The sequence below is a fragment of the Suricata suricatta genome, chromosome 1, assembly GCF_006229205.1.
Source record: "Suricata suricatta isolate VVHF042 chromosome 1, meerkat_22Aug2017_6uvM2_HiC, whole genome shotgun sequence".
Classification (NCBI taxonomy): Eukaryota; Metazoa; Chordata; class Mammalia; order Carnivora; family Herpestidae; genus Suricata; species Suricata suricatta.
This window is the reverse complement of record NC_043700.1, coordinates 51,280,584-51,308,512: the sequence shown is the minus strand read 5'-3', so window position 1 is coordinate 51,308,512 and position 27,929 is coordinate 51,280,584. Positions and strand designations below refer to the sequence as shown.

The 27,929-nt window shown below is 39.8% G+C and overlaps 1 protein-coding gene across 1 annotated transcript; it reads right to left on the bottom strand.

The window, feature by feature from the left end:
• Positions 1-294: 294 nt before the first annotated feature.
• HPGD (15-hydroxyprostaglandin dehydrogenase) lies at positions 295-27,929 on the bottom strand. Its single transcript, XM_029948304.1, has 7 exons — positions 27,771-27,929; positions 27,349-27,472; positions 24,168-24,274; positions 15,950-16,046; positions 3,874-3,950; positions 1,525-1,688; positions 295-522 (listed from the first exon to the last, which is right to left on the bottom strand). Exons 1-7 carry the CDS (start codon positions 27,861-27,863, stop codon positions 384-386), a joined length of 801 nt encoding a protein of 266 aa, XP_029804164.1. The 5' UTR covers positions 27,864-27,929; the 3' UTR covers positions 295-383.

Genomic DNA, 27,929 nt, shown 5'->3' with positions numbered 1-27,929 from the left:
AAGACTTTTACATCTGGTTTGATTTAAGTAACAATTCAAGTATCTCCTTTGAAATGATATTCTGAAAAACATTAATATCTATGTACCACAAATTTAAATACATTTTCTGAAAGGTAGAATATTACTTAAATATCCTTTGTTTGAATCATTACTTAGACACTAAAGATCAAAAGTTAGCTTTGGTTCCCATCATACTTTTGATAGTTCCTGATTTTTTAAAATCAAAATACTTAACTAATCATTTGGAAATAAAATTCCTAGCAAATGCATGAAGGAAAGCTTCAGACAAGAACCTTTCCTTTAAAAAGCTATATTCAAATGAAGATATGGTCTAATAGAAGTCATTAGTTCTTATGTTCAGGTATGGCTGATACAGAAGATGTTCACTGAGTTTTTGCATGAAATGGAGATGGTTCATAGTCTTGAAAATGGATTCCCTTTGAAGCTGTGATCTTCATAATAGCTCCATTTAAAGCATCATCTTCAATGAGCGTTATTAATCCATTGGCAATAACCGATGGGCTATAAAAATAAAGGAAGCATTGTTTATTTTTTAATTTCAGTATGAGGCATAATTATCACTACAGTTCGAACTGTTTTTGGAGAATCTACTACCTTTAACAAGTTTTAGGGAAATGTATGTCATGAAGCTACTGCTACCTCCGTATTTTATTCAATTTGATACTAACGAAATTATATGATAAACTTAGTCATACATTTCCATGCCTAGCTTGTCATTTTGACAGGAAGAATTTATGAATTTATTGTGTACATTGAGAAAATGATTTTCTCCTCTTGATCTTATAGATCTGAGACTTACCAGATAAAAATGGTATTAAAGTAGAATTGTGAAGAATGAGAGATAACATTTATTGAACATCTCTTCTTTATCTGGTGCTATTTTAAATACATTCCATGTATCAATGTATTCAGGGCCTTTCTAAAGTCCCTGTTTGTTTTAGTATTATTTCTATTTTACAGGTGAGAAAAATGAGGTATCCAAAGGTTGACAGATACATTTTTGGTCAGGGATAGAGCCAGGATTTGATCCCAGGTGGTCCAATTCCCTCAAAAGGATTGTTATGACTCTGTACTGTGAAACCTCAACTGCTCAAACTCAAATACTGCACTCCAACCATGTGTATTGATTCTTATGAAAATGGTTGAAGTTGGGGGGCCATGTGAAACTTCACAAGAGGCAAATGTGAATATTGCTTGGTATTTAGTCAAATAAGGTGTCATGACTTCCAAAAGCAACTAAGCCTCACATCTGAAAAGAAAATATCTGATCATGGCTGACGGCATTAGGATGCACTGCTTGTATCTCAAAATTCATAATGTGTAAAGACATTCTCTTCAGAAACCCAGAAAAAGAAATTTCTTTCAAGAGCTTGCCAAACCAATGCGTCAAAGCTGGCATTAGTTTCTCAAATTTAAAAGGTGATTTTTCCCCCTCTTTATTGCTTAAGACTAGATAGTACTTTGCACCATGATATAAAGGAAGCCAGGTATAGTTTGACTTACTCCAAAATTCCATAGAACTTCATCATATCCTTGATGTGATCTGTGTATCCTATATATTGTCCCATGTTCTCTTCTTTCTCAATGGACTTGAGGATGGGCGTATTAACAAAGCCTGGGCAAATGGCATTCATTCTAACGCCGCTGTTCATGAGGTTAGCTGCCATCTGTCGATTAGAAGTAGAAGGTTGCAGGTTGTAAGCTTTGTAAATGTATGCCATGGGGCACACTGATTATTAAAACCACTTCAAAGGGTCTGAAGTGAAAAATGCTAGTCAGATATCCTTCCAGCTACATGACAATGACAGTGTTAAGGTTGACTGGTAGCAGAAAGCAAAAGAATACATACCTAAAATGCTGAATGCATTCTTGAAAGCTTCAGCTAATTAATTCTTGAAAAATTAGTTTTACTGGGAAACTCCTGAAAATACTTGATTATTTAAGCTGCTCTTATCTACTGAACTCTGCAGGAACCTACATGTAAAAAGCTGACGCTCAGAATTAATAACTCAGGTTTGCTCTCAAAGATCACGATTGTGTCACAGGGAATATTTCCTTAGAAAATACTGTTAGTGGAAAGCTTGGGACTTTGATAGATTCTAAAGATGCTCTTGATAATATGTACTATCCTGGAGGCAATTTAAGTATTTTCAGACTAGCATTCTTTGGCTTAATTTTCCACCTGTTGATTTTACTTAAAGTATCTGTAGAAGAAAATGCAGTCAATTATTTTTAGATTCCATTTGCTTATGTGTAACCCCCAAAATCAACAGTCATAGAGCTTTTGGGGTCATTTATGGACAAGCACAGAACAGTGGGAATTTCACAAATGTTTCAGCTAAGATCAAAAACGATGCTCTTCTTTTTCAGCTCTTATAAACAAATGTCCTTTGTGTAATATATTTAGTCCATGTTTTTTCTCATTTTTGTGCCTTTTGTTGGTGACTTGGCCATTTAAAATGACTCCCAATCACAGTGGTGAAGTACTGTTCAGTGTTTTTAGGGTAGGAAGGCTATGATGTGCCTTATAGAGAAACTACATGTGTTAGATAAGCCTCATGCGGGCATGAGGCATAAATGCTGTTGGCTATGTTAACACAATACATATTGAGCATAACACATATTAAATAAGATGTGTTTAAATGCAAATATATTTAAACTAGGCTATGGATGGTTGATTAAAAATGCTGGGACCAGAGGCTCAAAGGAACATAACCCTGTATTTGTCCTAGGAGCAATGGTTCAGTATTCTCTAATCCAGTGTTTGCAGGTGTATTGACTGTACAGATTTCCATTCTAGTCCATTCTTATCATTGTAAAGAAGAAGTTCCTGGTATTTCAGATTTACTTTGTTTTGTAGTAGCTCTGTGTGTTCATTAAAAGTGAAATTACAGATTAGGTCTTGGCAAAGTAAGTAAAATTTTCCAATCAATTTGAATTAAGAGGAGGAGAGCTGCTTGTCTTCCCTTTTTATTGAACGTGGACTGTTCATGCGTCTATTTTCTCTATCCCCATCTCTTCTCTGTCTGTCTGCCGCTTCTCTGTCTCACCTAGTCTGACAGCTGCAGAGACTTCCCCAGCTGTCCTGTTCTCTTCTACACTTGTCCTAATACTTTCTCTAAACAGAATGGTCTTCTGAAAGTGGAATCCCGATCTGATCTTGTCACTCTGTAGACCCCCTGCTGGCTGCACTTAGAATGAATCTGAGCTCATTCTTGGGGCCCACAAGCTGCTTTCATCTGGCTCTGACTTCCCACTTTCCCCTTCCTCCTCAGGTTCCCTTCAAACTGCCTTTCTTCAGTTATCATAAAAAGGCAAGAATTCTCACTTCATGCCATCCATGCCTGTGGTCAATTAGGCCTAAAATATTCTTAGCTCTGTGCGCCTCTCACCCTAGGCCCCCACGGAGATGTTACCCGTGTCTACTCTCTCTGGTAAATGCGTGTTCCCCCCGCCCCTACCCGTTTGCTCTCCCTTTGGTCATATTTCCAGTGATAAGTAATATCAGGAGCACACTACACAGTGTATAGGAGGACTAAAGTTAATCCTTTTTAAATACGGAGCCAATTTTAAAAATAAAGAATATCTTTCCATTTTTTACCCTTAGGATATTTTTCAATGACACATCAGTGTTTAGGACCAACTTCATTTTAAAAGGATTTAGTCTTCATTTGCTCCTTGATGTGATGTGAAAACCATTTTTTTAGAATAAAGATGAAAGGATAGTTTGTTTTTTCTATCTTTAATCCAGATGTCTTTAATTCTGATTTTATTCCCCTCAACTTTCTAGAACTCATGTTTCATGTATGTACAGAAAGAGAGAAGGAGATACTGTAGTGGTCATATTCTCACCGCTGCTGAGCGTGTGAATCCAATTATGCCATGCTTTGAAGCACAATAAACAGGCTGCTGTGCAACGGGCATGAGTCCTGAAAAAAACAAAAAATTTCAACAACTTGACTAAAAAATAAGCAGACAAAAACCAATAAATAGTTGCTAGGCAAATGGGTAATTCGTGCCTGTTCCATTTTAAGCTTATTCTACAAAATACACAAGTAATTATTGGACAACTTTCCTTCCATGATCTTTACTATTCTGTCCAGAATTTATGGTATATAAGTGACAGCATAGGAATGAAGCCAAGAGTGGTATGTAAGCCCTTCTGTCTCTCTGACCTTCTGTCAAGAGAAGGTCAAAAAACAAACAGGGGCACTTGGGTGGCTCACTCGGTTAAGCGTCTGACCATGATCTTGTGGTTCGTGAGTTCGGGTCTCATGCCAGACTCTGTGCTGACAGCTCAGAGCCTGGAGGAGCCTGCTGTGGATTCGGTGTCTCCCTCTTTCTCTGCCCCTCCCCTGCTCACGTTCCCTCTCTCGGTCTCTCTCATCAATCAATCAATCACAAACAGAATCCTCTTTAAATCCAGTAAGTTACCATCAATTTTCAGGTTTTAAGGCTGGATTTTAAAAAGTATATATTCTCCATTTGTAAAGCTTCCAAATGGTTGAGGAAGTTTAAATTTCCTAAGCGAGATTTGGAGATTGTTTATCTTTGCTACAAATTAGTATTTTCCCATCGCCAATCATACTGAATGATGCCTTGAAGTTTTAAGAAAATTCAAATGACTTCTTTGGATTTCAATCTGTAGCAGATGCCTAGATCTTCTTGCTCATGACTTAGGAAAAGAAAACCAGAAAAAAAAAGAAAAAAGAAAGGAAGAAAACCACAACTAAAATGCATGATTCTATTTCATTTCATTTCATAATTATGCACTCTAACAGAATTCAAGCAATTGTAGAAATGGCTTAATTTTCCACCTCTGCACAACAGTAACTATTCGAATGCAGGATTAAATTCACGGCCTGCAGAAATAGCAGTACTGTAGCACGTACAGCATCTTTTCTCCCTACCTCTTGGCACAACCCCCCAAAAGAAACAAAGCACCAGGAAAAAACTTTTCCTGAATGATCAAGTTCTATTTCTAGTTTCATTACTATAAAGTTTACTTCTCAGAACTGTCAATTCTCTAATCAATAGGGATACTTCAAACTACAGCCATTTGTATATTTCAAGTTTTAACACATTGCTTCCATCAACTCATTTTAACATTTTAAAATTTGTTATGTCTCTGAGTCAAGGAACAGTGATCTTTGATTACTATAATGTTATTAATATCAAATGTCACACTAATAATACTAAATTATTCTGCTGAGACATGTTCATCTCCACCCAGCTAACTAGTCCCAGAGCACCACCAATCAGTTGAGTGTGTTGTGCCAAAGTTCAGCAATAAATGCAGACCTTAACCAGACCTTAACCACTCCCTGGGTGCCTGCCAGGTCTCAATTTATAAAGTATGTTTGCTCAAGAGCAGTTTAAATCCCTGAGGATGGTAGATCACACGGAGTGCGTCCACCCAGTGATCTCAAAGTATTAGAACACGTGGCTCTCTTCTTGTTTTTTGTTTTGTTTTGTTGTTTTTTGTTGTGTTTTTTAGGTTCAGTAAAATGTGTAAGTTAATTAAGTTCATCCAGGTCAGCCAACAAGAATTTATGATGCCTCCACAGGGTACACAGGTGTAGCAGGACTCTGGGATAAAGGGAATAAATGGGTGCAGCCAGGCATTGCTTCTTGTTCTTTGGAGGTAGTCGTGGTTTCACCCCTCCTTAAATGTTTAAGAGATAAAGGCAGTTGGTAGGAGGGTGGTGTGCACGGGACGGCAGGAAATACAGAGGGAGCCTTAAGCAGAGATAAGCTGACCCAGCCACAGAGACAAAAAGCACAAGGACGCTGTTCATAAATGCTGTCAAAGATGAACTTGGAATGGATTTGTGTTACTTCTGTGAAGGTACTGAACTTCTGAGCTTAAGCTGGTTCAAAGTGTCACATAAGTGAAATAAATCAAGTACTGTGAGTTTGGGTCCATTTAAAGAGGCAAGCACAAAACATATACTTCCCTTTAAAGGCACAACTGCAAATGCAACCATAATGGGAAAAATTTGCTTGTGTTTTTAAAAGCGGCACTTGGTTTTATGAATCTTGTAACATTATAATAACATTTTCACTGCTATCCTGCAAAATGTTGACTTGTGCATTGCTTTCGTTTTGATATTAGATCAAAGACTGTATAAATCCATAGCAGACATTCAGAAATCATGTCCTTTTTAAATTTTTTATAGCTTTATTGAGACATAACTGCCACACAATAAACTATACAGACTTCAAGTGTACAGTTCAGTAAGTTCTGACCTATGTAAACACCCATGGAATCACGACCACAATCAAGATAATGAACATATCCAACAATTAAAAATCTCCTCTTTCCCCTCTGCCATCTCTTCCTTCTGCCCCCCCCCCCCCGCCCCCAGCTCTAGGCAACCGCTGATGTGCTTTGTGTCATTATGGTCCGCCTTTTCTAGGAGTTTACATAAATGTAATTACATATGGTAAACTCTTTTTGGGTCTGACTTCTTTGACTTGGGATTCTTTCTTTTCTTTTTCTTTTCTGAATGGTATTCCACAGTAAGAACAGACCCATCAATTGCATATACATTCACCTGCTGATAGGTATCTGGATTGTTTCCAGTTTGGGGGTATTACAAATTAAGAGAATTTTATTTTTCAGTTACCTAGGCACACTCCAGTGAAATCAATTAAATAAAGTTTTTTTTAATCTTCTCAGCACATATAGATCTTAACTGTTACTTCTTATGTTTCAAAAAGGTAGGGTGGATTAGAGATCTGCGTACTTTCCCCCAGCTTGCCATTTGACTGTTCAAGTAGAAATCTATTATCTATACCTCAGTTTGCTGCTGTGAAAAGAAGGCTAAAAGGGGGGGATAAAGCTTTTTATTTGTAAAGTTTTTGTTTTTCTTTTTTCAGAAGTCCAACATTTTCTATTGGATCTCAAGACCCACTTTTCTTTTACCCATGATGCTATTGCTACTGCAGTTAGCCTCAGTGTTGGTTAACTGTACTTCTGTTATTTACCTTGGACTCACACCACCAATATATGTTGTTTCTATGTGCTTCACGTAAAAATGTACTCTGAGGCTGGGAATCAGGGCTGTGTAGGGCGATTATGGTAGGACATTGGAAATACCATTAGCACTGAAGTGTATGTAAATTGTGTCCTGCCCCACCAAATTCCTATAGTTTATAACCTGCACAACTATACATGGCAACCATGTCTGGTAGAGGAGGATGACCGAGCAAAAGAGACTGAGAAGAAAGAACCCAGTGGAGGCAAGAAGAAAACAAGCCAAGCCCCATGTCTGAGAAGTTAAAGATAGTATTCTTGGAAGCCTACTGGTCACTTTTATCAAGTGTGTAATCAAATGAGAATCATTCCCCTTGTGATGGGAACGAGGCTCTGCATCACTGGTCTAAGAATCGCATCTTGCTTGGTCTCACATTCTCCTCCAGCTACAATTGTTTCTCTTGACAATGAAAAGCACTGAAAAGAGTCACTCTCCTTGCCATGCAGGTGCTGCACCACTCAGTCTACTCAGACTTTCATTGCACCCAGCTCCCCATCAAACAGAGCTAACAGAGGCTGCCCATGACCAACCCTTTCTTATGCTATTTACCACTCACAAATATCCTGCTCACCAAATGTATCAAGGGGGATAGGTAACACAGTGGTCTGCCCTCTGGGTACCAGGCTCAGTTCAAACGTTGAATTCCCCATGATGAGCCATGTTACCTCTGAAGGAATAAGTGCTGGTTGCCGCGGTGTTTTTCTTCTGAGAACTTAGAGCAATAAGAGCAGCTGTGGAGTCTTGAATGAGCTACTTGACATCAAGCACTTGAAGCAGCGCCTGGCACGTAATAAGCACCACTGTTTGCTGTCGCTCTACATAAACATTTTTCCTTTAGATGAAACATCCCCAAATCCCATTTCAGAGACTGATTTATCCTTATGTCTTTTTATGAAAATGTACATTTTTGAACTACAATGCCACGAATCCAGTACCATGTCCTAACTTGGTTGGGTTTCTGAACCCCAATGAACTGTGGGCTGCTGTTAATCCTAATTCAAGAGGATTTATAGAAGTACATTCATTTGAGATCTTTGTGTTTAGTTCCTTTCAAGTACAAGGTATAGGGAAGCAGTAATGAAAATACACTCTATTTAAATGTGTGAAACTAATGGGAGACCCCCTAGTGCAGGAGGGAGTGGAACTTCCCTGGTTGAACGGCCAGATTGCTGCCAGTCATCCACCTTTAAGGAAGTATTGCCAGTATTGTAACTACAAGCCCAGCTGCTAGGATCAAGTGGGTTTTCAACATCTTGCAAATTAATACCAATATGCACAGGGTATTCATGTTAAAGGATTTAAGAACAACAACTAAACAAAGGATGTGGCAAAGAGACAGTCTCTAAGGAAATGACATTTTGTTTAATGTTACGAGAGAGAAATCTTTGTGCTTAAAAATGGGTACCTTATACTGGGGCACCTAGGTGGGTCATTTGGTTAAATGTCCAACTTGTGATTTTGGCTCAAGTCATGATCTTATAGTTTGTGAGTTCGAGCCCTACACTGGGCTCTGCACTCACAGTGTGAGCCTGCCTAGGATTCTCTCCCTCCCTCTCTCTTTGCCCCTCCCGCGCTCTCTCTCTCTCTCTCTCTCAATAAATAAATTAACTTTATTCTAAAAGAATATATTTTTTTAAATCCTTAGTCTAGACCCAGCATGGTGCAAGTTGACTTACAAAATTGCAAAAGGAGTCTGTCCAAAATATAATAGGTATAATTACAGGCTTATGTCCACCCTAAGTATAAGAGTCATTTAGGGGAAAGAATCTATAGGGGCGCCTGGATGGCTCAGTCGGTTAAGCATCCAACTTCAGCTCAGGTCATGATCTCATAGTTCATGACTTTGAGCCCCGCATCAGGCTCTGTGCTGACAGATCAGAGCCTGGAGCTGCTTCAGATTCTGTGCCTCCCTCTGTCTCTGCTCCTCCCCTTCTTATGCACTGACCCTCTCTTTCTCAAAAATAAATAAACATTAAAAACTTAAAAAAAAAAGAAAAAATAGAAGGAGAAATTCTACCCACAAAATAAATGTTTTCTATAAACACTCAGGATAATAACACCAAATAGCCACTGACTGATGAGATAATTACAAAAAAAATTTAAATACCTGAAAATTACATATGCAATTATAGAACATAGAAGTCATTTAGAAAAATATAATTTCCATTTCCACATCAGTTTTTCTATCTTTAATATTCTTTCTGCCCATATTTACAAGAGATCGCTCTAACCTCTACATCTCATAGAAGGTAAAAAGCTCAAAAAGCTTTTGTGCAAAAAACCCCAAAAATCTGCTCAAATAGGGCAATGGTACTGAATCACCAAACGCACTTTCGTTTAAAAGGACGGAAGCCATGTAAAATAGACTACACAGAAGTGCTGAAGAAGTCCCACTTGGGAAAATACATTGAGAATCCAAGGACACCCAACTTTGCATGAGACACTGTCGCTCAGCAGCACAGCAGGAATCTGACCCCCTCGCGTTTTCTTTACAATCAAAAAAGAAACTGACTGCCCATCTTTCTGTTTTTAACCACTGCTCTTCTAAGAGGAGGGGTAAGGAAGAACTGGTGAGGGTCTGTCTATCTTATGTTCCTGCAGAAAGCTGACCCAGGTAGTCGGTGCACTTCCTCATTATGTGGTTTTCCACACAACAGAACACCTTATCTGGTTGTTTTGTTCCATCAGTATCATGTGTGCCATTAACAAATCATGTTTTAGAGTGTGACAGGACATCCAAAGTGGGGTAAGCATTCAGAAAACTACTGCATCTTCTGTAATGGAATCTTTCCAGAAAGGTAATTTTGTTTGTTAAGAATTAACTTTGTTAGTTCTGGGGTGTCTGGATGGCCCAGTTGGTTAAGCGTCCAATTCTTGGTTTCAGCTCAGGTCATGATCTCATGGTGTGTGAGTGTGAGCCCCGTGTCAAGCTCTGCACTGGCAGCACAGAGCCTGCTTGGGATTCCCTCCCTCCCGCTCTCTTTCTGCCCCTCCCCCACTTGTGCTGTCTCTGTCCCTCTCAAAATTAATAAACTTAAAAAAAGGGAAGGGAGCGCCTGGGTGGCTCAGTTGGTTAAGCACCCAAGTCTTGAATTTGGCTCAGGTCATGATCTCATGGTTCATGGGATAGAGCCCCGTGTCAGGCTCTGGGCGGACAGCATGGAGCCTGCTTAGAATTATCTCTTTCCCTCTCTCTCTGCCCCTCCCCTGTTTGCTCTTTCTATATATATGTCTCTCAAAATAAATAAATACTTATTTTTTTTAAAAAAGAATATTTGATTCTTTTTACTTTTGGCTTGGAGATGAAAAAAGGTGATCAGTATTTAAACTCACCCAATATTTCTGGTCTGTTGTGACATTCCAGTCCAAGTACTGCTCTTCAGGCCGTGGGAATCCCACTGTCTTGCAATTTGGTATCATGTTTCTGCTTAAAATGTCTAAGTCTATGCCATCCTATGTTATCCTGCCATGTTGATTAGAGATACTGATATATGGCTTTTCAGGTAGAAATTTTGCCTTCTTTCATATCCCTATATTCCTTTCCATACATGCTCAGTGTATGTATGATGAAGTTGAATTTGTTACTTAAAGTGGTTACTTTAGCATACCCACCTTAACACAGACCACAAGCTGATTGCATTAGCTTAGCTGAAACTTTTGGCTCAGGTAAGTATGTTACTGGGCTGGTATTTAAGACACGCTCAAGTATTTCCTTGAGACCCTTAAATGTTTCCAGAAAATAAGTGTTCTTATTTATTGTTCTCAATCTTAGCAAAACAAAGACCCTAATGGGATCTCTCACAAAACGCTACTGAGTGACACAGTAGCCACAGAGGCACAGAGAATGCCCCCAGTGAGAGACCTCCACAGCCGAGTAGGTGGGCAGATGGAAACAGGATTAGCAAGTGGACTGCTCTTCCTGTGACAACTGCTTTGTCCTTCCTTCTGTGTGAAGCAACTAACTCTATAAGAAGCATATAAGAAGCACAGTTGAGTTGACATTTACAGGATGTCATAGGCTCAGAGCACAGCTATTGAAGTACCTGCATTATACCACACTTCACCCTGTTCCTCTCAACTTTTTTTTTAATAGGGAAGGATGAATGTGGCAAAAGGAGTGCAGCTTTCTTTATGTATTATGCTTACAGACAGAAACTCCTACAAGGGGTCTACGTGGTTAACAGCAATCAGAACAACTTTTGGAGTTTCCAAATGCAGCACACCCTTTCCTGAGGAGCTGCTCTCTGCTACGCTCCTGTTTGTTACACTTATTAATTGCATTTGATACTTGGTCTACGTCAGTGGTCATTACTCATTAACTTCTCTGCCCAAACCAGTGTTTCAACTTAAGGTTTTACTGACAGTGAAGGACTCCACCGAATCTATGTTAAGAGACTATGATGAAAGACTGGTTGAGTTCCACAGGACCCAAAACTGTTCCCTTAAGAGAGTGAGCAGTGAGGGGGAAAACAGGAAAAAACCTAAGAGGAAAGAAAGTTAGGAAAGTACTTTTGGAAAACATAGAGGAAGCAAGCATTAGAAATGCTTTTCTGAAATTTTGTCAATTATGCCTCAATAGAGCTGGGAAAAAAAAAATCCTTCAACTCTGGTTAACTCCTCAAAGACTCTTTTGGTCATCTGGCCTCTTTCAGCATGCTGTGACTTCAAGGGTATACAATTTTTGATTGCATTTCTGAGGAAACTGTGACATGTGAGAGGTTCTCACTGATCTTTTTCTACCGTTACAAAATCCTGAATGCTTATGGAACTAATCTTAGTATGGGAAGAGGAGAAGCTCTTGGTGAGTGGATAAACTGCAAGACAGTACTTAATACTGTGTGTCAGGTGAAAGCACCTTAATGACAAAGCCTGAGTGGGAGGGGAGGTGGCTGGGTCTGTCCAGATTGCCCAGAGACAACGAGGAGGTACAAAGGCCACGAGTATGGGGGTCAGGTGTTATGAATGGGAGATACCGTTCTTCACAAGGATGGAGGCGCCAAGTCACACAGAATGGACAAAGATAAGCTACTTAACCATTATAAATAGAGTCGCCCTGCTGGCTGGGAGGAATATTGGGTGGAGATGTGGTTTGGAAGGCTAGCGTATTCGTTAAATTGTAAGAGCGCCAGAAAGGTAATTTAAAGCCAAAATGATCTCGTCACTGATTTTGTATCCATCACTGTTTTATCTGCACGGTTAGATAAAGACCCACACATGGTTCCTGATGTTGATCCTGACATAGGGAAGGGGAGAATGAATACCCAGGGGTGGGTAGCGAGATAGACCAAGCTCTTAGCCAAGAGAGCAAAGTGGACATCTAATCGTAATCCTTAAATTGCTCTTCTCAGTGACACGTTTTGACTTGCGACTCTGGCAAGCTCCTCGAATGTTTTCAGGGCTTTACTCTGTGTGTCAAATGGGGCAAAAGCTTAAGATATATATAGTCATGTCCTCTTGAGATTAGAGCAGTGCCTGGAAGGCCTGAAGACACTTCCCTGGCTTAATCAAGCTATAGGAATTCAGATTCTTCTACTTTGCGGTTAGGCCAAAATGGTCACGGATAGCGAGACAGAGTAACAAACACCCAGAAGAGAGATAATCTCATGGTTAAGAGAGAAGAGGTCTTCTAGCAGGCTGCTTGCATGTCAATTCCAGCATTCTTGCTTCCTTGCAATGTATGCTTGTGCAAGATCCTTAAATTCTCCTGCCTTGATTTCCTCATCTACCGAATGAGGGTTACGGACTCTACTTCAGGGTTGTTGTATTCGATGAGATAATACCCACACAGTGGTTAAAACAGTATCACATACACAGCAAGTGCTCAATGACTGTTAAGTGTTGTTACCACACTTAAATATCTTTCTTGGATAAAAGGCAGTGCAACATTGCATTTCGCTATTCAAACTTAACTTTGAGGCAAGTAAGCCTACCCTTTATGGTACAGAATGTCTCCCACAGAGTCCTAAATGGATCCAATCCTGGGGCCTTGCAGGCTCCCAGGGAATAATCTAAGTACCTCTAGAGGCAGAAGGGTGAGGGGCTTCCTCTGCAGTGCTTGTGGCTCAACAGGCTTTTCTAGCCTGTGAGCTTTAAGACACAGTCCCTGGATTATCTCCTAATCACCACCCCAGGTGATGGGGAAAAAACATCCAGGTTTTTGGTTTTTTTTTACATTTCTATGTTTAAGTTTTTTTTAATGTTTATTTCGTTTTGAGAGACAGACAGACAGGGGGCAAGTGGAGGAGGGGCAGGGAGGGGTTGAGACACAGAATCCAAAGCAGGCTCCAGGCTCTGAGTGGCCAGCACGAACCATGAGATCATGACCTGAGCTGAAGTCAAGACACTTAACCAACTGAGCAGCCCAGGGGCCCCTAAATTTCTGTTTTTAATAAAATGTTAAATACTTCTTATTAATTCTCCAATCATTTATGTATTTTTCTTATAATTTCATTTTAAAATTGCGCATACGTGGCCTTGACAATTGGACTTTCAGACATCGGCATCCCAGAATCTAAACCATGGCCCTCCCTTACACCAAATATCTCTCGTAAGTATTGCCCAGGCTGTCACCTTTTACTATATCCTCAGAATTGAAATGTTATCATTTACAAGGAGATGTTGCATTAGGAAAAATAATGCTGAAAAAGTTACCTGAGAAGGTTACCCTGAAAAATTTATCACCTCAGTTTTACCATTACCTTAGGGATGCCATTTGGTCTTTAGGCAACCCAGAAAATGAGATGCTAGGCTACTTTTGAGAACTTCTAAGGAAGGAGATTTCCAGGTCTCCACTGGGGGCAACGCTACAGGAGCCTAAGGGTCCATCTGACAATTATTCTCAGAGGACAGAGAAGATAAAAATGGAGAGAGTCTGACTTTGCTGTGATCACAGACACCCCCAAACCGGACTCTGGAAATACAACCAGAAATGACAGGTGGGGCAGAAGGGGGAGAGATGGGCAACACCTAAAATTACCACACTCACTGAAACCAACCAGAGAACCTAAGAGAGTCTCACTACATTTGGACACGAATAACTGAGTCAATACCGGTCCGACTTCTAAAACGTTGTAACTTCTTTTGAACTACTGAAGAGCCATTGATGACTTCTGCCCCCTAGAATTTTAAAAGTAAAGCCATCTGGTGAAGTGGCCCGAAAACTGCTGCCAAACATCATGGCTACTGTTGAGTAATACGGCATCAGATGGCATTAAGCCTCCTGCCCTGAATGAAACGTAGTTTGGGACCGCACGTTGTGGCAAGGGTGAGCAGCAGCCTACTGAAGTCCGCTCCCTCCTCAGGCACATAGCTCGACTGCATGCTCGGGTGCTCTCGGCGTGAGGCGAGCCAGGAGATCAAATCCTGTACCGGGCCATGAACAGAAGTGAGGTGTGCCGTCACTGGACTGGGGGCTGGAGAAAAGCAGCTTCGCCTCCTCAGTGTACCTCGGTGTTCTCTTTGTTTTCTGTTGCAGAGAAAGGAATCTCCCCTCAGCCCCCCACTGCCACCCTAATTATGGACACTCCATGCCAAAGGGCTTCTGCCAGCTTCACTTTCCAAGTGACTGCATATAGAAGAGGTTCCTGGCAACAACAGTCTTGCCCTGGCCTGATACATAAGTGAGGAATCAGACTATGCTATGTTTAGGCCATTACATGTGTGGGTCTATTTATTATAGCAGTTTAGCCCTGACAGGTGGCAGAATAGGTCACACCAGATGTGGCGCTGTGGCATAAGGATTATTTTGACATAAGGTCATTTGAAAAAACAGCAGGTACAAGAAGGGTACTTTGACCTCTCATTTTCCTCCTGAAAGCAGGTGCTAAAATCCCCATGTAAAATACGTCCTCCCTAGGCATGAGCAGGTAGGAGAGAATCATGCTTATCACCAGAGATGGGGAGTTCAGTCCAATAGAAATCTGCACGGACCTTGTTAAAATAACTCTTATCTTCCTTTAGGCCCCCCATATATTTTAGTCACTCTCCCACAATTACCTTCCTTTGTTCAACCTTCAACCTTGTTTATAAGCAAGGTTTATAAACCTAGCCATCCTTGGGTCTTGGGTTTCCTGTGGGGGTTCTCATGGACATATAAAAATCTACAAGCTTTTTTCCTGTCAATCTGTCTCATGCCACTTTAATTCTTAGTCCCAGTCAGAGATCCTAAGAAACTACAGGTTAATCATGGCATATATGCCAGATTTTAAATTCTGTACTCTTTCTACAGTCACATTGAAGTAGAGATACCTTAATGGTGTTTTAGTACTTTTTACCTTGTCAAAGATGCTTTCATGTGCATTACTGCTTAGTGCCACAGCAAGAGTACTTAAAAAGTCACAGTTCAATAGACAGAAGGCGCACGGGTGGCTCAGTCATTAAGCATCTGACTTCGGCTCAGGTCGTGAGCTCAGAGTTCCTGAGTCTGAGTCCCACGTTGGGTGAGCTCCAGCCCCACTTGAGGTAAAACACAAGCCTTGGGTTGGGTGAGTCCCGCTTCCCTCCCTCCCTCTCTCTCTCTCTCTCTCTCTCTCTCTCTCTCTCTCTCTCTCTCTCTCTCTCTCTCTTCCCCCCTTCTTTCTTCCCTTCTCATGGGATTTTCTTTCCCTCTCTCTCTGCCCCTCACTCACCCTCTAAATAATTAAATAAAAAATAGAACTAATATTGCATATACTGCAAACTTCTGATATTATGCAACAGAAAATTCCATAAAGCCAGTTACAACAAAACAAAACAGAACAGGTAAATACATTTTCAATTCCAAACGCGAACTGATAATAAATATACTTTGAAGGTTGACTTTTGTGGTCCAAATTACCAGTAGGATATTATTAGTAATGAAGATTTACTTTTTGGTTCAAAGTACCAATAGGAAATTATTAGTTTCTTACCTGCTAGAGACGATATATTGATAATGACACCGCCTTCCCCTCCATTTTGCTTGCTCATGTAATCCAAGCCAAGGTAGGTGCCACTGATAACAGAAACCTAATCCAGAGGCATAAATGGGAAAAACCACTCATTATACTTTATTACATAGTCACAGACCAAAGTTTTTATTGCTGTTGCAGATTCTCAGGGAGATTTCTGCAACTACTATCCTTGAAAGCTTTTCAAGTGACTGCTTGCCATTTTTTAAAGCTGGTCGCTGACTGCACTCTCTTTTGTTTGCTTCCCGTCACAGCTCTGTGACCCTTCACTGAGTTGCCCCGCCTGAGACTTTATGAATAATGTTGTGTGCCCATCGTGTTTTGTCACTTGACCTCAATTCTCAGCACCTTCCATATGCAGTAAACAGTCTTCTTCTGTGTATACAGTATCGTGTATATAGTATTCTTTTTCTTTTCTAAATACTGGATACAAAATTCATTTACCCTTCTTAGGTTCTCAGGTCCAGGTTATTTTATATTCAGCTGCTGTGTTAAATTATTTTGGATTTTGGAATATATGAGTGGAAACCCTTGATTTCCTACACAGCTTTCATTTCCTTTTTTTCCTTCTAATAAACAGTCTATTTTGCATTTGTATCTACCTCTTCCTCATATAATGCAGAGGAAGGTGATCCCCCCAGGTTTCCTATAGATACTGATTTATTCAGTCACAGAAATCCCATTCTCTATGCCAGTGACCGGTTTAGGAGCCTGTTTGTGACCCAATTCAAGGTGTGAGATCTGAAGAGCAGTCAGCTGGAAGGGGGGCAGGAGAGGTGGCTGAAAATATTTTTGCTTTTAATTTTTTTTTGTTTTTTATTTATTTTTGAGAGACAGAGAGAGAGCACATGAGCAGGGGAGGGTCAGAGAGAGAGGGAGACACAGAATCCAAAGACAGGCTCTGAGCTAGCTGTCAGCACAGAGCCCGATGCGGGGCTCGAACCCACAAACCGTGAGATCATGACCTGAGCCGAAGTCAGATGCTTTAACCGACAGAGCCACCCAGGCTCCCCAGAGTTTTGCTTTTAAGAAAGCCAGAAAGAAATTATTAAATTTTCCCTTTTCATGATTTCATAAAAGTGTGAAGGCTGGGATAAATCATTATATTGCCAATATCATTAAGATGAAACCAACACGAAGGAAGGCAGACTGGAGAGAAGAAGGGACACTGGGCTCTGTCATCACGGCTGCAGTACCAAGCAGTCCTGAAGCCTGTGCGGTGGGAGATCACATAGCTCTTTTACTCAGTTCCAGTACCCCGGCTTCTCCATTAGTTGGACAGAGAGGCTTCTGTGACATCTGTCACTTAAGCTTGTGGCTCACTCTTGCATCATCTTTCTGAGCGTTTATTCCAATTTGTTACCTACCTCCACGCATAGGCAACTCTTGTGCTGTAAGAGTTGGACATTGAGAACTCACCTCTACCCAAAGCAACTTGTGATATAGAACTTGTATTTGAAATCTTATCTTCCCTTTTCGATTTCAGAACCGCTCTCCTTTCCAGCTCAGACTTTTGGAAGGTGAACATTTTCTTTTGACATCGTTACTCCTACCTTTTTCATTCTTTACCAGACTGTAAAGATCATGACAAACTAGGTTATAATCCTGAAACTGAGGGCATGTATTGATGTTTACCTTTTTTTTTTTTAAGTTCTTTTAGAGTTTTTTTGACAAACTTTCAGTGTTGCCTCTCTACCTACCAGTAGTTCTGGAACAAAAGAGTAAATTGAAGATTCTATTCACTTAAGCCACATGTCAGTTAGATAGTAAGTCGACTTAGGGAGAATGAGTGAAAATCTCCCCATGACTCCTTTAAAAAAAAAAACACCTTCAGAAGATTGATGGTTTATATAAGAAATAAAAAAATTTATATGGCTGAAATGACTGCAGTCAGTTAGATTCCGGTAGTTTCGGCCCAAGCCTCTGGCGTGTCTGGACAGAAGCTCTGTTTACGCGTATTGGCGCTACGCTTTTATTTTCAGGTATTTACAGCTTTGCTGACACCAGCTTTTGTGTTTTCAACATTGACAAGGCGCAGCCGGTTAGACAGTTTAGGAATATTTAAGCTTTAATTTTTTTAAAGAAGGAAGATTTATTTCCGGGTCTTTGGTGGAAGAGGACAGAGGATTAGTTTCCCATTCATTATCAAGTTAGGAACTGAGTAATTCTTCAAATGAACGTGTTCTCAGAGTACATCTACAAAGCAGGGTCTAATCCGCTCTGGGGGGCGCATGGATATTTCGCCTCTTTTCCCGTAACAATCTCTGCTTCATGCCGACAATATATTAAATGAAATGTTAGGAAACCACAGAATAAAGTGGGTTTTTGTTGATTTTCTAAATATATCTCTTGTCCCTTGACAATGTTTATATACCACATAGATCAGGTCATTAGAATACCAAGCATCTAGTGGCGGGGGGGAATCAAAAATTACAGACAAGCTGTAGCTACAAACACAAAATAGTGTTATTTTGTATAGTATTATTTTGGTCCATTATATAAAGGTACTCTCAATTAAAAAAATTTAACATTTATTAATTTTTGAGATTCAGAGCGCAAGCAGGGGAGGTGCAAAGAGAGAGGGAGACACAGAATGCAAAGCAGGCTCCAGGCACTGAGCTGTCAGCACAGAGCCTGGCATGGGGCTTGAATGCACAAAATGTGAGATCCTGACCCGAGCCAAAGCTGGACACTAAACCACTGAGCCACCCAGGTGCCCCAAGGTAGTTTCAATTTTGTATCTGACCTTCAAAATATTTTGTACTTGACTCTAAAAAGGAAAGAAAGAAAGAAAGGAAGGAAGGAGGGAAGGAAGGAAGGAAGACTATCCTATATCTAATATCACACAGTATGAATAAAAATTGAATTATTGATCTAATGATCTAATTAACAATGCTTATTCAATAGTTCTGGTTATGATGAATTTTTATATGTAAAACCAAACTTATAATTGCACTGTATTCCAAATCTTATATTAGTTTTTTCCACAGATTAAAGCACTCCGTAAGTTAAAACCCCTGGCAAATTCCCCTGGAACAAAGATAAATGGATAAATGGATAAATGATAGTAGCTTACTTGCTTAATTCTTTTTATCAGACATCATGGCTTCTTAGTTTATAGACATAATGTATTACATATAATATATAATGTTATGTATTACATACATATTTCTATAACTTCTACTTAATAATGTGCACCTATATATTTGCTACTGAAATTTCCTAATCATTTCCCATATCTTCCTCCAATCTGGGGTTCTTTTCAGTTTATGGTTCTTGTGCTACATTCTATCTATAATTTTAAAAATTCTGTCATCTAAATCATGTAACACTGCCTTTCAGGTTTCTTGTCTTTTCACCAGCCCAATTCTCAAGTACTAATATAGATGACTATTTTTTCTCTGAAATCCTTTTTCATCTTTTGTTTCTCCATGCCCAGTCTTTTCCCATTTTTGCCTGTTTAGGCAGTAAATATTATATTTCCCCTTGTAGCACGACTTAAAATTTAGCAAGTTTTGTCTAACCATTAGAGCTCAGTGAGATCTTTAGATATTATTGAGTAGCAATAACAGAAAGAAGTTACTAATTTAATTTGTAATCACCATCTTTGGGAGCCAAGAAAAGGGAGTACATTTGACACCATTTCTATCCACCTCCTCAACTTTTCCTTAGAGGTAGAGCAGGGCAGAGAAATCTACCTCATCTAGAAATCAGATTGTGCCAATGAAGAGAATATTAGTTTTTACAATCTGGAGGAGAAATACGATTTATTGAGTGAATACTATGGTGAAGCACTGTGCTGGATACTTCATTTAAGTTCTGGTTTATTTAAATTTAATGATTTTTAGTGGTAAGCAAATTATCCCCATCCTCTTACAACCGGGAAACTCAAGACCACAGAAATGAAATAAAAATTCACTAATTCAAATTTCAGGGCTGGAATCTAGTTTTGACCAATTCTAAACATATACCCTGTCCAGTGCAAATCTTTAGTCAACCCTTGTACTTCTGAAAAACAAAAATCAATAGCAATGAGCTATCTATTTTGTTTAGTTTTTATCTGAGTAAACTAAGGGATTCAATTTATGTCAGTTGTATGTTCAAATTGGATTATAAATCTCACCTACATGGGAAGGAATTAGTTAGGCATATTAAAGGAGCAAAAAGTAAAAGAAATACATCACAAAATGGCCTTACTAATTTTCAAAGTTAAGTCTACCTCCATTCAATTCTCAGAGTAATCCTTGATAGTTATTCAAAGATTCATTCTTTTCTGAACATTCTTAGTGATCTCTGAGCAGCTAGAAATAAAGATAGTGCAGCTGGCTTCAGATTGAGGAGGAAGCACAGAACAGCTTCATAGAAACAAAAGACGGAGATGAGGTTTGATGGCCCTCCTGTGCGTGAAGAGTGGTGAGCTCTGCGGAGTTAGGGATGAGGAAGGGGTAAGTCTGGAAGGACAGGTGATACAGCCCGGCAACACTGATATATTAGGAAATAATCCAAACATTGTATTAAATCACAAAAATGAATACCCAGGTATGCCAAATATTATAGGGCAGCAGTTAATTTATCCAACAAGTATTCATTGAACAACTACTCTGTACACAAAGCAAACATTTTGTGCCTTGAAAGACCTCAGAGTATACTGGTATATGTTGCATGGGTACAAAAATAATTCTAATAAAAACTTAAAATTTGTAAGCCCTATAAGAATGATATAATGGTGTTGTATAAGATTCCAGAAGAGGAAGGGATATGTACTAAGGTTTTTTAACTAAGTGGTTCCTCTCTGACAGGGACAGGAGCACAGAAAACTATGCAAAGACACACACAGGGTCTTGTAAAAGGAGGCAAATTATTTTCAGAGTCTAAAAATATATTTGCAAATATTTGCATTGTACTGACAGAGATAATCGAGTTGGAAGGATAATGACTGGTCAGACTCTAATCTACTCTGGAAATGGGTGTTGAAGGTAGGAGGGAAGTAACTCGTTTGCAAGCTATATATAGGTAACAAAGGTTATATCTTGCTCTCTAGATATAAAATTAAACAAACATCATTAGTTCCTGGAGTTAAGCTAAGGAGTGGCTTATGTCAGCAGAAGCCAAAGAAAAATAAAAGCCAGATAATTTCAATGAGGAAGGATCCAGGAGAGTGAGTGGTAGCCAAAGGGGCCAAATAAAAATCTCCTGCCCTTCCAGAATTTTCTATTTGCAGATAATGTAAGAACTTTCTAGTATACGGCAAGTGTTTCTTCACCCAGGCTACATTAAAGAAACATGCTGTCCCAGCCAGATACATAATTTGAATCCTATTACTTTAAGATAATCTCTTCACTATCTTCACGTTCTTTACATTGACTCTAGTCATTGCTATCTTTCTGATAACTGATTTTTCAGAGAAGAGACACAGCAGATGCCCATTATGAATACAACAAATATGGAGCTCTAACACCCTGGCAAAGTCTGTCTGTAAAATATCTGTAGATATCACCAAGGAAACTATTAAAAATAGCAGTAGTGATGCTTCAGGGAGAAACTGGCTGTGGAATTTGTGCTTTTTCACTAGCAGAATTCAGTTCAAAGAAATTCTTGCTACTTTATGTGGTTTTGGAAAGTGGCATTAATATTAAAATATGAATATTTTAAAACATTAGTATTAAAATATATTCCTAAATATCCCTGCAGTTCTCAACTGGTTGTACGTTTTTGTTTTTTTTTTTAATCTGGCAACCAAAGTATGTAATGAAGTTTGGTTCATAATAAGTCAGGGGCAACCACCAAAGATTAACAAAATATTCTGAACAGCAGAAAACATTAGAGGTATCCAGTGGAATTTAAGAAAGGAATAGAAAAGGGTCAAAAACAAAAGAAAACTTGGTAAATTTAAAATATAAACTAAAGTGTAACAAATAGGTTCCAAAAGAAGGGCAAAAAAGACTTCTATTCACAAATATAAAAATGCAGATATGCTCAGATATGGCTTAAAAAATAGGAGCTCACACTATACTGTCAGCAAGAGAGAAACATAAAAGCTGACAGGTCAGGTCTCCAAACATACACATATATCCCAGAAAGATTTGGGGGAAACTTGACAAGTAAGTTTTAAAGTTCTTTTGAAATCTAATCATATCTAAGAACATCTGAGACAAATTTTAAAAAGAATTAGGAGAGTGTACTTTAGTTTTCTTTTTTAAGAGAGAAAGAAAGAGCATGGGGAAGGGGCAGAGAGAGAGAGAGAGAGAGAGAGAGAGGGAATCTTAAGTAGGCTCCAGGCCCGGCTTGAGGCGTGAGGGGAAGGGGCCCCATCTCGGGACCATGAGATCATGACCCACGCTGAAATCAAGATTCGGACGGTCAGCCGCCTGAGCCATCTAGGCAGCCCTGTTTATGCTTTACAATAGTACCTTCCGTTCTCAGTTAAAGGACTTTAGACATCTGTCAAGTTTGGGAAGCAACTTTGCATCCTTATCAAAGTGGTGCTTACTCAGTCCTCTCCCTTGCGAGGTAGTATTATTCTCATTACTCCTACCAAATTATTACAGTTAAACAATCACTCGTGGGAACGTAGATTCAAGGCAAACATTTACTGACTAAGCCCTATCTTTAAGATACATTGTTGACTACTGAGAAAGAAAGAAGGAAAGAAAGAGAGAAAGCAAAAACATAACTCAGTTCCTGTTTTTAAGGACTGTATCATCTCCTAGGAGGCTACCACAAAGCAGGGCCACTCCTTGTATGCTTACACACATGCATAGCCCCTCGGTACTTCACACATACCTGCTTTGCAAGACTAGGAGAATGAGCTTACCAAGGGCAGGACGACCCCACGCACAGCCTTGTTCCAACCACTTGTTTGGCTAAGGTTTAAGTTTTACTAAACCCCAATATCTTACATCAAGTGTGTTTATAAAATGAGATAATCAACAAACCTGTAACACAGTGGATAAAACAAATCTTATTTCCTTATTCTACGTTTTAGTAATTAAGTAAGAGCTAAATGACCATCAAAGGTAGAAATTACACACACACATTGACTTTCGAGATAAAAATCTTAATAATTACAAAGTCCAACAGTCACTTCAGCCTTATATTCTGTTAAATTTCTGGAATTAAGAGTTAGTTTTTAGGAGCATCTGGGTGGCTCAGTCAGTTGGGCCTCCAACTTTGGCTCAGGTCATGATCTCCCAGTTCATGGGTTCGAGCCCCGCATCAGGCTCTGTGCTGAGAGCTCAGGGTCTGGAGCCTGCTTCAGATTCTGTATCTCCCTTTCTCTCTGCTTCTCACCCACTTACACTTTCTCTCTCTCTCTCTCTCTCAAATAAACAAAACAAATTTTTTAAAAAATTTAGTTTTTAAATAAATAAGTTAAGCCAGGGTTAACAAATTTTTTTCTATAAAGGGCCAGAATAGGTAAATATTTTAATCTATACACATCACAGGGTCATTGTCACACTATTCAACTCTGCCGTTGTAGCAAAAAGTAGCCATAGACCATATGCAGATGGATGACTACAGCTGTGTGCCAGTAAAACTATAGATACTGATACTTGAATTTCAATTTTTTTTAATGTTTTATTTATTTTTGAGAGAGAGGGAGAGACAGCATGAGCAGGGGAGAGAGTCAGAGAGAGAGGGAGATCCAGAATCCAAAGATAAGCTCCAGGCTCTGAGCTGTCAGCACAGAGCCCGACGCGGGGCTCGAACTCACAGACCACGAGATCATGACCTGAGCCGAAGTCGGATGCTTAACCGACTAAGCCGTCCAGGCACCCCTGATACTTGAATTTCATGTATTCACATACTTCATATTCTTCTTTTTACATTTTTTTCAGCCATTTAAAAATGTAAGACCCATTTTTAGCTTGAGGTCATACAAAAGCAGGTGACAGGCTAGGTTAGCCTGTGGGCCATAGTTTGCCAACTACTAAGTTATGCAGTAAACTGTGTCTTTAAATATTTCCTTTGAAGATTTTAAGACAGATTTCTATGCATAACTAGAAGTCTCAAATATCTTCCTATTTGTAAAAAGAAAATTTTCCTAGCCTTCTGTAACTTCCCTTTCTCTACGTTGTAGGTCGTTGTATAGATTTCATGAATGTAAGAACCTTTTTTTCCTGTAAATCATCATTTTGTTAAGTAAGTTCAGGCAATAAACATGGCTAACATAGCTTACCAAGTTAATTTGCACAGTTTTTTCCCAGTTTTTCTCATTATTCACTCCAGCGTTATTGACCAAAATGTCCAATCTTCCGAAGTGGTCTACAGCTTTTCTGAAAGTATCTAATTAAAAAAAGAAAACATTACGTAGATATGTTTTTGTTTTCCATATATACATTTCAATTCTACCCTGTGCCCCCAAATCAACTTTCATTCATCTACTCTTACAACGAAAATTCCACCCTTCGACTGTGACTTAATGTCTTGCTTGTCAAAGTGTGGTTTGTGAGCCAGCAGCAACAATCATCATTACCTGGGAACTTGTTAGAAATGCCTGATCTGTGGCCACCACACACCTACGGGCTCAGAATTTTAACTTTAATAAGGTCTGTAGATGACCTGTATGCACGCTGAAGTTCTTAATTCAGTGGAGTGAATTTTAGACAACTGAGCATCCGAAGCTAAGAGCTCTTACAAATCCATTTGGGCAGCCAGTATCCATGGTCTCTAAGACATTATTGAAGCTCTGTGGCTGAGACTGTGACAAACATCCTTTTTCAATAAGCTGTATTATCTTTATTAAACACAAGTGTTCTTGTGTATTCAGATCTGATATGGCCAGTTCAGGGAGTCTTGATATCCTGGTAAGTAAAAGTGTCCACTTCATTCAGTTGATCTGCATACTGTAACTTCAAATATTTACTCTTCATTCTTTTCTCTTTCCCACTATTACTGCAACTTTCTATTACTAGTTTGCATAAAAGCTACATTCCACCAGGGTAAAGTCTACACAGATTCTGAGGCCTGAAAGTCATTCACGGCATTGTCCGACCACATATCCAGCCCTTGCAAACCCTCCTTAGCCGGGGTGCACTTGGCTTCATCACCTTATTAGGACACACATTATTTCTCAAAGCAGTCTTTGACATACTTCTATAGATTTAAACTGTTTCCTTGGGCCTTTTACCAAGTTCTATTACTTGAGGCTATAGATAACAATTGTGGCTCTTCTTCGAAATGACAGAAATGCATTCTTTCATCCTGGGGTTAGTACATGAGTTCCTTGAGAAAAGTAAATCCATACAAACTTTATTTTGATTGAAATGAAATTTAGAATTATTAACAACCACCAGACATCCCGGAGAAGGTATGGATTCATCAGTTCCCAAGTGGATAAATTACTATGCAAGCCAATTGCCAGTACTTTACCAGATTGGAATAGAAAACAACAAAATAAAAGTGGTTTGCTTTCTCATGGAATTTTGGCTTAAAATCTCAAATTGATTCCAGAAAAGTTCTTCCAGCAGCAAACATCTAAGGAATATCTATCTTCTACTCTTCAACACCCCACATTCATCTTAGAGGAAATTAGGTTAAGTATGTAAGTCTAATTGCTTCTTTAATTTTTCTTCCCTCATTCTGGTTTTTACTGGATCCCTTACAGTCTGCCTTATCAGGATATAACACGCCATCTTCTTTCTGATCTATCACTGAATTTTGGGCTTAAGTGCCTTACCATTAAGGTCTGCTTGACATTTATAAGGTGAGGCACTCTTGGTAATTTACTTAAACTCTCCACATTGTATTTTTTTCATTTGTAAAATGAATTATGTCTAGCTCATCTCTAAGACACTTTTCACTCTCTGTATTTTTATGACTTTAATGAAGTCTCTCTCCCTTGGCCACAACCCAAATAGTTTCAAAAGTGGTAGACAGAATTAAAGCCTGAAATTGGAAGAGTCAAGGCCATGTCTTCCTTAAATGCAAATAAATGCTGATGTTCAATGTGTGACTTTCTCATGATCAACACGCCTTCTCCTGGTCACTCCTGTATCTGAATTTCTTCCTCCACAATCACTTATCCTTAAGGAATGTGTTTACAGGCAAGATACTAATTTTAAATACCGGGAGGCAAAAACAATTAAGGTTAAATGTCACATGTGAAATTACATAAATTCAGGCAGAAATAGCTTTCAGATGATCTATACTGTTTCCTATCTCATCAGCATGGATGTTGGGATTTGGCACGACTTTATCCTTGATCCAAAATATCATGCACAGTCAACGAAACTCTACCCTCTGGCAAAATGTGTTCCACTAGCACTGTTTTCACAGATCTCTTCTACTCTAGCTTGTAAGTCATGTTATAGGTTTTTACTAGCATTTTCAGATTTAATTACATAATCTCCTATAAAACAATTTCCTTTAACTGGAGGGGAATACCCCCTTCTAATGGACCACTCCCTCTTTCCCTTCCTACAGAATAGCCCAACCCGTTCAAAGAAATTCACATATCCAGTGTTCTTTAAGAGCAGGAGTACTAACATGACTTTTATGGAAAATTTCTGGCTCCTTCATTATAGGTGTGCGCAAACATTGACTCAGTCTTCCAATAAAACTTTGTGAAATACATATATTTTATGTTTCTGCCTGTTTTTCAGAAAAAAAATGCATTTTTTCCATGCAAATCTACCAGACTTCCATATGACCAAATCTGTTTATTGTCCATGCCCATACTGTCCTTGATCTCTCACAAGTAGATGGGTCTATTTTAAGGGAGCAGACGGGAAACAGGAAAGCATTGAGGAAAGTCTGATAGAAACTTTTCTTCTGTGATTCTAACACTGCAGTACAGCTATTATTATTTTTAAAGGACCATTTCATAGGGGAAAACCCAGAGAACATTTGGTTGAGTGCATCTAGCACGTCTGCGATGATGATCCTTGAGCTTGCATTCTAGCACGTTTAAAAGGAAACATTGCCACATTTGGTTGTCATTGAACTCTGCATCCTCCAGCATTCTGGAAGAAGTTGTTTGCCACAGTCCCCTAACCTACTTCAGCTTTCCAAGTCCCAACTGCAATTTCAATCATTTAATAATTACTGTAGCAGCACGATCTTTGAATACACAAAGGGATTTTGATTACATTATGTGTTGCCAAAATAAAAAATAAAATAAAAGATGTCTCAAACAGTCTTGGTTTTCCCCCTCTTAGTTGTTATGGCTGTTGGGATGTCAGGAGGAAAAGTAACAGTCCAAGCTATCTTTTGGAGCCTCCACGAGGCTGTCTTGGATCTGCCTGCACCCAGGCAGCTTGGATCTGCTTGGATCAGCTGGCTCTCCAGCCCGGCTGCCTTCAGGTCGTTGCTTGTTCAAGGCATGCTCCGGGCTTGATGGATTGATTCCCCCCTCTTACCTCTCAGTTGTTCCTGGTCAGCCACATCGCACTGGATGAATAGAGTCTTCTGCGGTTCAAACTGCTCATCCAGGGCAGCTTTACACTTTACACCTGCTTCAAGATTCCAGTCCACCAGCGCTACCTACAAAGAGCAGAGGAACCGAGGTTCTGCGCGGCTCGTGAAACAAAACAGACACACGGAACAGTAAATAAACACCAGGACGCTCCCCTTCTTGGACCTCAGACTCCGCAATTAAAATTCCGGGTCTCCCCCAACCGCTTTCGAGGTCTGCCCGAGACCCTCAACGTCCGCAGCGTGGGAAAGTGGCAAGGTGGGCCACCTGGGCGCAGCACCCCCGAGCTCGCCGGGAGTCCTCCCACTGGTGGGCGAGTCTCGGGGTGGGGAGACAAGTTTCCCGGGGCCGGGCGCCAACGCTTACCTTGGCGCCCTTGTGCAGGAGCGCCTCCGCGAAGGCTCTGCCGATGCCCTGCGCCGCGCCGGTCACCAGCGCCACCTTGCCGTTCACGTGCATGGTGCGGCCGCGGCTCCGGGCGGTGGGCGAACTCGGCGTCTCCGCGCGGCCGCAGCTTTTATGGCC